This window comes from Sinocyclocheilus rhinocerous, unplaced genomic scaffold, assembly GCF_001515625.1.
Source record: "Sinocyclocheilus rhinocerous isolate Xijiao unplaced genomic scaffold, SAMN03320098_v1.1 scaffold3529, whole genome shotgun sequence".
Taxonomy (NCBI): Eukaryota; Metazoa; Chordata; class Actinopteri; order Cypriniformes; family Cyprinidae; genus Sinocyclocheilus; species Sinocyclocheilus rhinocerous.
Genome location: NW_015638987.1, coordinates 212225 through 225759, shown reverse-complemented (window position 1 = coordinate 225759; position 13535 = coordinate 212225). Strand labels below are relative to the sequence as shown.

Genomic DNA, 13535 nt, shown 5'->3' with positions numbered 1-13535 from the left:
ACACACACACTCACACACACTCACACACACTCACACACACTCACACACACACACTCACTCACTCGAGTAAAGACCCATGACTCGCTAACCTGCCAGAGCAGCTCGCTGAGGACCGTGGAGGAGAACTGTGGGTTCTCCCAGCAGCAGAAGCGCAGCAGCTTCACCGTCTCCTCAGAATTGCTGCAGTCCTCAATGATCTTCTTCACGTAGCTGGTGCGCACAAACAGGGTTTCGGTCACCAGCTGCTGCAGGGGCATGATGGGAGCCGTGAGGCTGGGGTCGCCGTATGGATTGGCCAGAGGTGGGTTACCTGAGAGAGGAGAGTGAGACCCTCAGAGCCTTCGTTTGATGTAGGGCTACCCCCTAATAGTCGACGAGAAGAGGCTTAGTCCATCAAAATTTGATTAGACGCTTAGTCACAGGAAGAAAAAAAAATCACAGAAAGTGGCGAAGGCACGTAGTTGGTGACGGACAGATTATTAACAGCTGGTCTGTGTGGTTTTGTTCATCAACCTCAAATGTGGCTTATCATCTAAAACAGCGTTTCCCAACAACTGTGCCACGCGCGGCTCACTAGTGTGCTGTGGAAAATTATCAAAAACTTCCTTATCTCTATTATATTTCATTTTTATTATTTTAAATCAGTGCTATTGGTCATGGTTATGTCTGTTTTACAAATATTTAACCAATGAAAAGTATTCAAAAGAGCTTGTGACTAAACCTTGTAACGCCACTGGATCCTCAAACTGTCAGTCAAACCTCATAACTCCACCCCGCTTCATTCAGATTGAAGCGCCGCGACGCACAGTTTGAAGACGGATGTCTACTTCTTCACAATGAAAGGGTAAATAAAGAAATGATGGGGAATAATAAGTACAGCGCTTCCTTTACTCAAGAAACGCTGTCTATAAAGGCTAATGTTTGTGTGTGTGTTTGAAGAGCAGAGTCTTAGCATTTGCTGTCTAACTGTAGCCAATACACTTTTGTACGTTTTAAATACCCTGTGCATAGCAGTTCGTTATTTATATCATGAGATTTTGGCCAAATGTATTAAACAACAAAAGAAACTGAGCACCCATATAGCTACAATAAACTTTATAACCTGCAAATTGATGAAAACGTAATGCGGTTAATTTACTGCCTCAGACGCGGCTGTTCTAATGACGGACAAAACACAGATCTCCGTCATGTCATGATCATATATAAAGCCAAAATACCAACTCTGATGACGCAATGTTTAATTATTGGGGATAAAAAACGTTTCCCCTTTCTACCTTTTTTTTTTTTTTTTTTTATGCTTGGTGTGCCGTGGGATTTTTTACGTATCAAAACTGTGCCGCGGCAGAAAAAAAGGTTGGGAAACACTGATCTAAAACAGATGGAGGCGCCGGTGCAGTTACTTGCATTTAACTTAAAATGCTCCATCATTTTGCTCATACAGATCAGAGTAATACATCTTTCGAATCTGTGAAAGGTCTACTTTTATCTGCGTGCACTCACAATATCAACACAATGTTGTGCTTCTGTAAAATAAGAAAAGCAAACCGGGAGCACTCTCTGCCGTCTCGGTCTCTGTGAACTTGAGCGCGTCAAAAAACTGCCAAAAGCACTCTGTGCTTGCCTCACAGACATAAAAAAAATATCTCTACATCAAGCAACATGTCTATTTTTAAATAAACCAATTCAAATGGAAAACAAATATTTTCAGATTACGCGATCTGTATGAAACGTGCACATGCACAGTGGAGATGACGAGTCGGTGCAGCCGAGAATACAGTAAACACTAGTTTATCAATGAATTATGATGATGTCAAGGCAGTCTTCTTGCTGTTTTTTCCCCTGAAGCATTCATAATCATTACTTCTGCATGCACTGTTGCAAGCTTATGCGTGCGCTTGAGCGCTGATAGGCTACAGGCAATTAAAGGCTCATTATTATGATTTATTGATGGTTTATTAATATAGACGTGCGATTGCTTCAAATGAAGGACTATTAGTCGATCAGAAAAATCTTTATTCGAGGGACGGCAGCATAGTTAACACTCACCGTTAATGGAGGACTGCATGCGCGGCGACACGTCACAGCAGCGCACCAGCTGCGAAACCACCGCGTAGAGTTTGCCGAGCTCTGCGTACTGATACTTGATGGGAGGCCCGGGACCCTCGTCTAGCGCCACCAGCATGAACGTGGCTGGAACGCTCAGCTTCAGCAGCTGTGTCTTTTCTGCCAGACCTGCAGCAGACAGACAGCATCCTTCTGACATTCTACATCCACATAAACCTGTCGAGACTTACGCGAGCCGGAGCGGCTGAGCACTTACCCAGATTGGCGTACATGACGAAGAGGTTGAAGTACTGCTGGAGGTGACGGCCGTGTTCGGACACTTCTCTTCTCAGTAAGTTCAGCACCGAATGCAACAGATGGTCACTCAGGGTCACACTGTCACAGGCCTGCTCACAAATAGTAGTAGTAGGATATTTCTGTTTAATGCCATGTCAGCATCTTAAGGCTGTTTTCATGGCAAAAACAATAAAAAATACAAGTATAACAAATACAATAAAAACCAGCAAACAAAGAAACACGAGTTATATTACACAAGATGTTTTACATTAACATATGCCTGCTCACAAATCACAGTAGGGCTGTCACTAACCATTATTTTGGTAATCGAGTAATCTGACGATTATTTATTGACGATAATTATTTTTTTGTAGTAATAAAAATAGACCTATGCGAACAATAGCCTTTAAAATGACTTAAAATACATATAAAATAGTAATGAGGCAATAATAATTAGCTCAAATAAAGTATCAAAAGCAAGTAATCATATGGTTTTATTGAACAAAACTGTTAAAATACAAAATGTATTATAAACAATAGAGCTAATGTACGTTACGCATTACAACAAATGCCTGCACGATTGTTTTAACACTTTACTGCGGGATCTAATCCTTGTTAATATCGACTAAAAAACATTTAATTCAAATCTCCTCTTAATCTTTAGTATTTGGCCATCTCTTTAGGACAGAAATGCTACAGCCACTGTAATTTCTTGAATATGTGGACAACAGAACGTGTAAACTCAGAGCGAGGGTTTGAGCTTTTGTTTTGAAATCGCGATGAACTGAAAGATATTGATGTATTCTCCGGTGTTTGCGTAGGTTTATAAATGATTTACTTTACAAATCTGAAATAGCGCACATTGCGTTCCCAGATAAACATTATAATAAACCCAAACTCACAGCTATATGCAGAGATGAGGTAGAGACGCTCCACACATGTGAATGATTAGAGTTTGTGCGGAGCAGCGTTTACTGTGAGTCGCACATACATAACCTACACGCATGTAAATAATTAAAGCACATATATTACACCTGCATCGCATGTATTTAACTGAATCGTAGCGTTTGAGAATTCACAATAACATTATGCTTTATTATGATTTTTAAATGGGTTTAATATATCATGCAGCCTATTCTCATCCGTGGAATGCGCCACTTCCGGTATTTTGCCGGTTATGCGACACGGGCAAAATGCAATCTGGAGGTTATATAGCAGTTATTCATCGCTCACCTGTGTGGACGAGCCGGGCGAGGTGACCGGAGCAGGGCAGGGTCCGTCCTGCAGGGAAAAGTGTGCGATGAACACCATCAGTTTGGCAAAAGCTCCGCGCACCTCCGCACTCGGACACTCCAGCAGGTACTCGGAGAAGCGCGTGGGGAAGGCAAAGAGGACGTTGTGTGCAAACCAGCTGCGGACGTTCTTGCTGTGACGCAATAGGATGCACAGGGCATCGTACCTGAAAGAAAAACAAGTCCAGTCCGTGACGAGGAGACGAGTCAATCAGCACTACTGGCCCCGTCACCAGTCCAAACGCTTGGACACACCGACTGAGTTTATGTTCCTCATCAACCATTTAATAAAAACCATTTAACTAAAATAAACAAAATCAGTTTTGTTGGGCCACATAGTTTCTCCTTCAATAGTGCTTAATGTTGGTTGAGAAAATTATTCCGTGTGAGCTGGTTAGTATGTGCCTTAACTTCATGACTTTACTACTTTTCTAAAACGAGTAGATTCATCTAGTAGTGCAGTTAAAACACTCACCAGTCAGTAGCAGGGCCTCGGACGACTTTCTTTGTGTGGAATCCGGTGCTGAACAGAAACCTAGCAGCAAGCTGTATACTAATCATCGCTATTTCTTCAGCTTCTGGTAAAAGGTGATCTTGACCTAGAAAGACCAGAGAAGAGGAGCATAAGTTCACTTCCAGAATAAACATTTCCTGATCATTTCCTCACCCCCATGTCATCCTTCCATGTTCATGTCTGTCTTTCTTCAGTCGCAAAGAAATCACCACGTTTTTTGAGGAAAACATTCCAGGATTTTTCTCCATGTTCAAGTCTGTCTTTCTTCAGTCGCAAAGAAATTACGTTTATAAATTAAGTTTTTCTCCATATAGTGGACTTCAGTGGTGGCCAGTGAGTTGAACGTCTAAAATGCAGTTTCAATCAAAGAGCTCTACACGACCCCAGCCGAGGAATAAGAGTCTTATCTAATGAAACCATCGGTCATTTTCTGAAAAAATAAATATTTATACACTTTTAACCACAAATGCTCATCTAGCGTTAGCTCTGCGATGCGTGTCTTTATTAGCTGATGTTGGAAAGGTCACACGCGGCTAGTTCTTTGTCTTTGTACTTCGTTTACCATCTCATTTTCTCCTCCAACTTTAAAATCATCCGACATCATTGTTTTATCTTTGTTGTTGATGTTTGCTTTGTAAACACTGGGTTGGTGCTTCCGCCTGCGTCACGCGTGACCTTTCCAACATCAGCTAATAAAGACACGCATCGCAGAGCTAGACCAAGCCAAGCATTATGTGGTTAAAAAGTGTATAAATAACTGTTTTTCAGAAAATGACCGATGGTTTCATTAGATAAGACTCTTATTCCTCGGCTGGGGTCATGTAGAGCTCTTTGATTGAAACTGCATTTTAGACGTTCAACTCACTGGCCACCACTGAAGTCCACTATATGGAGAAAAATCCTGGAATGTTTTCCTTAAAAAATTTAATTTCTTTGCGACTAAAGAAAGACATGAACGTCTTGGATGACATGGGGGTGAGTAAATTCTCAGGAAATTTTTATTCTGGAAGTGAACTTATCCTTCAACACAAAACACCAGCAGAAGGTGTTTACGGATTGCTGGACCGTCCGGCGACGGATTTAATGCATCTTGAAAACACCACTCACCTGGAGGAGGGTTCAGGTAGACGCTGTTGCAGGTCAGCAGTTTCTTAACGAACTGAAAGTACTCGAGGCTGTACTGCATGCGGCTGTGCATGAACTGCACGTTCTGTTTGCGAACGCTGGCCTCGATGGCCAAGGGCATTTTAGGCTGGTTCGTCCGGGGCGCGAGCGTCAGCTCGGAGATGTACTTCAGCAGCTCTCCGTCGCCCCCTGCTGCGTCCATGCGCTCGTAGAACAGAATGTAGGCGTTCCACCAGCGCTTCTGCCGCCGGTACGACATGCGCTTCATCATGTGGTCGAACACCTCGCCCATGTACTCTCCACCGAAGCACTGGTTCTTCATCTCCTCGTCATCGTCCATCTTACACTCCGTCACGTCGCCGTCGTCAAACTTGTACCAGCAGTCCTTCAGTCCGTCGCTGCCATTACAGTGCCGCTGCATGATATAAGAGTAGTAGTGTCCGCCGCTGGCCTGCCCCGAGTGCACCAGCACACCCACGAGCCGATAGCGGGAGCTGCTGTTCGGATCAGAGTTCTCAGCGATGACCTGGCTCTCCGGCGGAACCTCGTCACCCTCCAGCTTCGCCACGCCTGCCACCGTGTAGGGCTCCATGTCCAGCTCACGAGGGAACTCGAAGTAATCGTTGAACTTAATCGCACACTCGCGCTCCCAGTCGTAATCGAAGCGCTTCAGCTGGATGGCTAACACCGGCGGGAGCTTCTTGATGAGGAGACGCTTCACCGTGTCCACCTGACGGCAAACCAGAGCAAAGCTCACCAGTCTGCACAGCTTCAATCAGACCGGATTTAGGGAACACGTCTCACCTTTTTGTTGCACTTCTCACAGTGGTATGCATTGGCTCCTTCGAGAAGATCCCCTTTGACGTACTGTTCTAAAGAGTCAAGGAGGTTTTGGTGGTTCCTGATGTCTACATTCAGTGTTGTGAAGGACTCCTCACACTCATACCTATGAAGACACACAACACACGTATATGGATTAGGGGTGTTGAAATTAATCGTGTCTACGATGCATCGCGATGCGGACGATTCTGCATTGATGCAGTAATAGACCATAATCTATTATAGCCGTCTGACGTCATTTGCATACACGCTTGTTAAATCTGAGCTTGGTTTTTCCCGCATATGGCACGTGTGTGTGCTGGAGAGAATCGCGGCAGCTTCATTGCACAGGATCTGTGCTGTGAGACACGTGTGCATTGCTGTGTTTGCTTGCACTCGCCGTTATTTCAGTGTTTTACTGTAGATATGCTTTCATTTCTGTGGTTTGGAGTGCAGTACGTATTAGATGCACAAACCCACGTACTGACAGACTTTCACTGCGCTGTGTGTGTGTTTGTCCTGAAGCTCGATCGCGGCTGGGTTAAACACACTTGCGTCTCTGAATACTTTTATGATAGGAACTTGATGTAAACACAGTGAGTTATGTTTTCAGAACAGCACAAAACATCTGATATGTGGAAGCAGATCTGTGCATTAGTGTGAATGCAGTCTATTAAAGCTGCCACTGTCTGTGATCTCATCAGTAATAATCAAACAGCAATAATGCTGAGGGAAAAAGAAAAACCATAACTATGATTGTTTTAGTGGTGTGCGATATTGACAAAAAATGATATCTCGACATTTTCTGGGATTTTATCGATAACGATAATTAGACGATGTTGTGCTGAGAGTGTTATTGTGCTGATATCTTAAGGACCGCTGTGGACAGCTGACTCCTAAAGTTTTTGATATTCTTCATATTCTGTGTGATGGTGATAGAAATTAATCTTTTTCAACAAGTTTTAATTGATTTTTACCTTTTATGGGAATTTTTCTACCTTTATAAAGCCATTTTTTTCTAAATGTGTACATCATCTTTTGAGTCAATACATTTTATTAATTTTATTATATCTCATATTTAATTAGTCAATTAGAATAATAAGACATTTGGGCTGTTACCAAACAAATGAAATCAGTTCAGTATCAACTAAATTAATCTTTGCAATGCAGAGGAAACACAGAAGCTGCGTCTGAAGAGGCATTTAGATGTATTTACACACTGTTTAATGCAGCTCAGAGGAACATGAATGCTTTAACCTGCAGTTACAAATACATAAATAATATTTTGATATTTTAAACACAAAATGTTGAATACTGATATTTGAAATTATTTACAAAATGAAAAGATACTTTAAATGTGAAATTAAAACCGCCAGCAGGTGGCAGCAAGTCACTGTTAATAAGTGAGTCACTGCGATTCGATTGAACCGAATCATTTAAACGGTTGATTCATTCAGGAACGAATCACTGTCATGTTGCTCAGAGACGCAAAACAACGCTGTGGCTTTGTATGGAATTATTTTTGTTGGCGAAATAGAGCAAAAACAGGCAATATGGTGTCTAAAGCGCAAGTCTCTTAATTAACGTCTTGTTTATTGAAGTTTTTTTATTTAAAAAAATCAATATCACATTTGTAATCATGCAGATTTCTGCAGAGAGAAAAAACGGCACTCTTCGTGTGATATTAATTAACTATATGAAATTATACGAATATATACTTTTTCTGCCCCCATGTCTTGAATTTGTGATCATTCTGAATGTATTTTAATAGACTGAATCATGCACACTAGTCTAACCTACTAGACTTCATCACGTAATGTAAACACTCTGTAGGCGTGTTTTATTTGTTTTTTGCGATAATGTCATATCGCACATCGTTAAAACAACACTTACAATATTATCGCAGACAATATACATCGCACACCCCTAGATTGTCTGTAAACTTTCGGATACTTAGAACACTCTCAGATACTGAAAGTACGTTTTGTTAATCACTTGTAATTGTCTTTTCCCCCTTTATTACTTTATATTGGCTTGTATGTTTTGAAGCTATTTTTAGTTGGTTAAATTCTTAACAATTGTTCTGATTTATTGTTAATTTGTAATTATTTAAAAAAGTAGACTGCTTGTATAATTTAATAGAAATACACAAAATAAATCTGATATAAAATTAATATGAAAATGTAGCCATGTGCAGTAATATTGAAAACTGAGGATGCGATGCATATCGAATCGTTGACATGATAATCGAATTGAATCGTGAAACCAGTGACGATTACTCGATTCAAATACACTTCAACATCCTCAGAATGACTGAGCAGTCCTTCACTCACCTGTGAGGACAACCCTGACAGATCTTCTGGTCTGCAAACGAGCCGCCCAAGATCCTGCTGAGCATGCTGGGATGGCCGAGGGCTTTCAGTGCTTCATCCAGACTGTCCACCAGGGAATTGAAGAACTCCAGCGCGTCGTGCTGCTCTCTCAGATTCACCGGCTCCCCCCATAACCTGCGGGAACGTTTCACACGCAGTCGTCTTACTTCACAGGGATCAAAGCTTCACTGTGTCACTTCTGAGCCACTAGCATCACCAAACAGAATGACAAAAGAAATCCATGTTTCCCCAACATTCCCTCATCGGCCACAGGTAAATCAAGTAAATTTTGGCAATCAAGTAACCGGATAATTATAATTAATTTTTCTGTGGTAATAAAAATACACCTATGCCAACAATATCCTTTAAAATTACTTAAAATACATGTTTAATCGCAATAAGGCAATAAAAATTAGTTCAAATAAACTATCAAAAGCAAGTAATCATATGGTTTTATTGAACAAAACTGTTAAAATACATAATGTATTATAAACAATAGAGCTAATGTACGTTACGCATTGTTTTACACTTTACTGCACGATCTAATCCTTGTTTAATATTGATTAAACATTTAATTAAAATGTCCTCTTAATCTTTAATATCTGGCCATTTCTTTAGGACAGAAATGCTACAGCCACGGTAATTTCTCACATATGTGGACTTCAAAACGTAAAAACTCAGAGCGAGGGTTTGAGCTTTTATTCTGAAATTGCGATGAACAGTTAACATATTGAGAAAGATACTGATGTATTCTCCTGTGTTTGCGTAGGTTTATAAATGATTTACTTTACAAATCTGAAATAGCGCACATTGCGTTCCCAGATAAACATTATAATAAACCCAAACTCACAGCTATATGCAGAGATGAGGTAGAGACGCTCCACACATGTGAATGATTAGTTTGTGCGGAGCAGCGTTTACTGTGAACGGAGCCTCTACATGCATGTAAATAATTAAAGCACATATTAAACCTGCATCGCATATATTTATTTAACTGAATCGTAGTGTTTGTGAATTCACAATAGCATTATGCTTTTATTTGTCTCGTTCGTGGAATGCACCACTTCCGTCCGGTATTTTGCCGGTTACTTGACACGGGGAGGATTTTTTTTTAAAACGACGCTTACACAAAACAACACTTACAGTTGTCTCTGTATATTGAGCTTAGAAACAGGGAGAGATTTAGACTTCCCCACAAATTATACACAAAATCTGACTGGCTGTGGCTGATGCACAATGTTATTTCAAAGAAAAGCACATGCATTCACGGCTGACTGTACCTGAACTGTTTCCAGAAGCCTCTGGGCACGTAGTACTGCAGACGGGACGCGGCGAGGTGACCGAAGATGACCTGCAGACGCCACAGCACTCCGATGTTGTACTCCTGACGGTCCTCGGCCTTATTGAGAGAGGGCTTGTCATCAAACTGCTGATGATAACTGAACACATCATCCCTGGGGTCCACATTACTCTGCAGCACGATGCACATTCAGACGCGTCCGAACCGACTGAATCTCTGCGCTGAGGGTACGTTTGGGTATCGTTTTAATTTGATCAATTCCAATTCAGATAACGATTCCGATTCTTATCGATTCCCGGTTTCTGCTTATCGATTCCAATGTGGTTAAAAAAAAAAGTCAAACATTTAGATATCAAACATTTATTCTGTCTCTTTTTGAAAAAAAAACTTTTAATTGCTGCTGAATACCATGAACAAAAATCAGCCGGCTGCATAAAAACTGGACTCGATTAAAGGGATAGTTCACCCAAAAATGAAAATTTGATGTTTATCTGCTTACCCCCAGGGCATCCAAGATGTAGGTGACTTTGCTTCTTCAGTAGAACACATATGATGATTTTTAACTGCAACTGTTGCAGTCTATCAGTCGTATAATGCATGGCAATGGTAACAAAATTCAAAACATCAAATTTTTATTTTTGGGTGAACTATCCCTTTAAGAGCTGATTGTGTGCAAAATAGATCCACACAATTCTGGATAAATTGAGACTTTTTTTTTTTAATGGAGGTTGTAGTTCTCTCACAATTCTGAAGAAAAAATATTAGACAACTAAACAAAATCTGATGGAATTTCTGAATGGAATGATTCAATGACTCACTCAAGATTTACTTGATTCATTACTGGATGATTCAGTGTTTTTGAATGAATCTCTTGAATGAATGATTCAATGACTCACTCAAGATTTACTTGTTTCATTACTGGATGATTCAGTGTTTTTGAATGAATGATTCAAAGACAAATACATTTTTAACAGCCCCTTTTCACAAACTAAAACAGGAATTGATGGGTGGAATTGTAGAGTCATTTACAACAGCTTCGAACGCGGCTCAGCCAATCAGAATCAAGGACCGGAACTATCCGCTTTATAATTTAAATTTTACACCAAGCATCCGATCCTGGAATTGGAATTGATTTTCGATTCCCAACCCTAGCTAAGGGGTTTCTGTACGGTTGAGCGACACGTGTGTGCGTTCTTTACCTCGTTGTCCTGCTTTTCGTCTCCGGACGTGTCGTCGTCATCGATGTCGCTGCCAGTGCCTTCGATGGCCAGGATGGCGTTGTGGATGGGCGGGATCATGTAAAGCTGCTGGATCACGGAGTTCATGTAGCACGTGGCTCCTGCGTTCTTCAGACCCACGAAGCCTTTAGTCGGCCGCGGCCCCACCGGAGGCAGATACTCCCACTCTGTAAGCGCCTCACAACCTGAGACCAGATGCAGGAGTTTAAAACGCCTCTTGTTCATGAAACAGGAGCAGAATGCACTTCTATAAAAGTTACATTCGATTCAATTCATAAAGGATGTTTTTCAGATGCTTTGTTAATGAGGCTCATTGATACACTAAAAGCAAACAGGCCCAAAAACTGTGTTTAATACGCAGGCAAAGCCCTTCACGTCAGCTGGTTTATCTGAAATGCAGTCAGTCAGTACCTAGATAGTACATGTCTGTGAGCGTGTTGACGATCTGCTTGAGGTTCCGCACGCAGCCGACAGAGAGCGCCACCAGCAGCTCGAAGCCGGCGTTTATAGACGCAGGACTGCTGCACACCGGTATAGCCTGCTCCGCCGGGAACTCGGCGCTCTTCACGAACTGCAGAAACACGTTAGACGCCGGGAAGATGAAGTCATCGGTCAGCTCCTGTGAGAGACACAGACAGATACAAATCAAGTGCACTTCGCTTTCACAACATATCTGTACAAACTAGGGCTGTCAGTCGATTAACATTTTTAATCTAATTAATTACATCATGTGTCGATTAATTAATAGCAAATTAAATTTGGCTGTGAAATTACCCACGAAAGATCGTTTAAAGCCATTATTGTGTTAAATGAGAGAGGATCAAGTAGACATTACAAATAGTAGCTTTAGAAAGAAATATTATTTGATTCAACTTAAAATTTATTACACATAAATGTTTAGGCTAACATAAACTTTGGAAGATAAAAAAGATAACTAGGGAAACATCTCAGTATTTTATGTTCATACAATGAAAGTCACTGGTAACCAAAACAGCTTTGTTACAAACAGTCTTCAAAATACCTTTTCTTATGTTGTGCAAAAGAAAGTCATACAGGTTTGAAATTACATGAGGGTAATTGATGAAAACTATCCCTGTAAGGCTTTTTTTTTTAAATGAAATGATACTCTAAATAAGAAACTAAATCTGCCAGCAGGTGGCGGTAAATGTGTTTTGAGTCATTCATTCATTCGATTTGTTCGAACGTAAAGTAAACGGCTCTCTCTATGAATGGGTCTTTGAATCATTGATTCACACGATTCGTTCAAAACACAGATTCATTCAGAAACTAAACACCGCTGTGTTGCTCGGAGACACACAACAATTCTGCTCTGGTTTTAAAGGTAATAATTTCTCTGCAAAATTGAGCAAAAACAGACAATATTGTGTTTAACATATAACACAAAATTAACTTCTTATTTACTGAACTGTTGTGATATTCAGGACAAAAACAGCACTCGTCTGATATTGCTCTCACTGCTGGTGTTATATCACTTATCGTATGACATAAATATGGGACAAAAACTCATTCAGGGGCATTTTTTGCCCCTATATCTTGAATTTTAGGTCATAACCTACAAATATACCCCAGCGACTTAACACTGCTTTTGTGCTCCAGGGTCACATTTGTCAACAGTCAACTGTATGAAATGTAATGACGTACAGGTCTGGGGGTGGGGCCAGCGCGTTAACTGCATAAAATTTTAATTGCGTTATTCTTTCATAAGCCAGGCTTTCTCTTTGCTGAGCGTGTCGAGGGCCGTAGGGAGCAGAGCGAAACACAAGGTCATGACCTCCAGCGCCTCACAGCACACCTGCTCGTCTTCAGCGTCCGGCTCGTTACCTGCGTTAGTCTGCAGAACGACAGATGCACGCTTAAACGAGGGATAAAACAGTGGTGAGCGCAGATGAACCCAGGGCCTCTGCGGGTCCTTAAAAAGTCTTACATTTAGTTGCATCAAATGTAAGGCCATAAACCCCTGCTTTCACAGACAAGGCTTAAGCCTAGTCCCAGACTAAAATGTAAGTCTGAGCTGTGTCAACTTGCACTTGACTGATCTTAAAATATATCAGTGCCTTTGTTTTGTCTCAAGATGAACACCAGAAATGTGTTTTCTAAGGCATGTTTATGAAAAATTACTTAAATGTCCTAATTGAACTATGGCCTAATCCTGGCTTAGTCTAAGCCCTGTCTGTGAAACCAGGCCAAAGTCTTAAATTGTACAAGAGAGTCTTAATTATGATTTCAAGAGCGTTTAGTTGTTATATTTCTGCCGTTCCGAAAGCAAATAAGCCTGTTGTTTTTGTTCAGACCAATGCAGAAATCAAACCCTGCAAACACACAGAGCTGTAAATGTGAACTGGTGGATCGATAAGAAGATGATGCATTATTAAAGCAATAAGCCACGTGAAGCCGTGGTTTACAGTGAATTTATAACAGTTAAGGGGCGTTGTTAGGCACGACGCTAAGCGGAGTCATCCCTCTTAGCTGTTATAAATTCACTGTAAACCACGGCTTCACGTGGCTTATTGCTTT

General features: G+C 41.0%; 1 protein-coding gene across 1 annotated transcript in view; it reads right to left on the bottom strand.

Moving 5' to 3' along the window:
• The window catches only part of LOC107750838 (probable ubiquitin carboxyl-terminal hydrolase FAF-X), a 43147-nt gene that overhangs the window by 6225 nt on the left and 23387 nt on the right, over positions 1–13535 (bottom strand). The window contains exons 23-34 of the mRNA XM_016566387.1: positions 12733–12852; positions 11412–11619; positions 10962–11185; positions 9743–9933; positions 8424–8597; positions 6076–6217; positions 5254–6001; positions 4108–4231; positions 3574–3799; positions 2321–2450; positions 2047–2232; positions 90–310 (exon numbers count right to left, since the gene is read on the bottom strand). Of these exons, the coding sequence (XP_016421873.1) occupies positions 90–310; positions 2047–2232; positions 2321–2450; positions 3574–3799; positions 4108–4231; positions 5254–6001; positions 6076–6217; positions 8424–8597; positions 9743–9933; positions 10962–11185; positions 11412–11619; positions 12733–12852 (2694 nt within the window). The remainder of the gene's footprint in view (positions 1–89; positions 311–2046; positions 2233–2320; positions 2451–3573; positions 3800–4107; positions 4232–5253; positions 6002–6075; positions 6218–8423; positions 8598–9742; positions 9934–10961; positions 11186–11411; positions 11620–12732; positions 12853–13535) is intronic.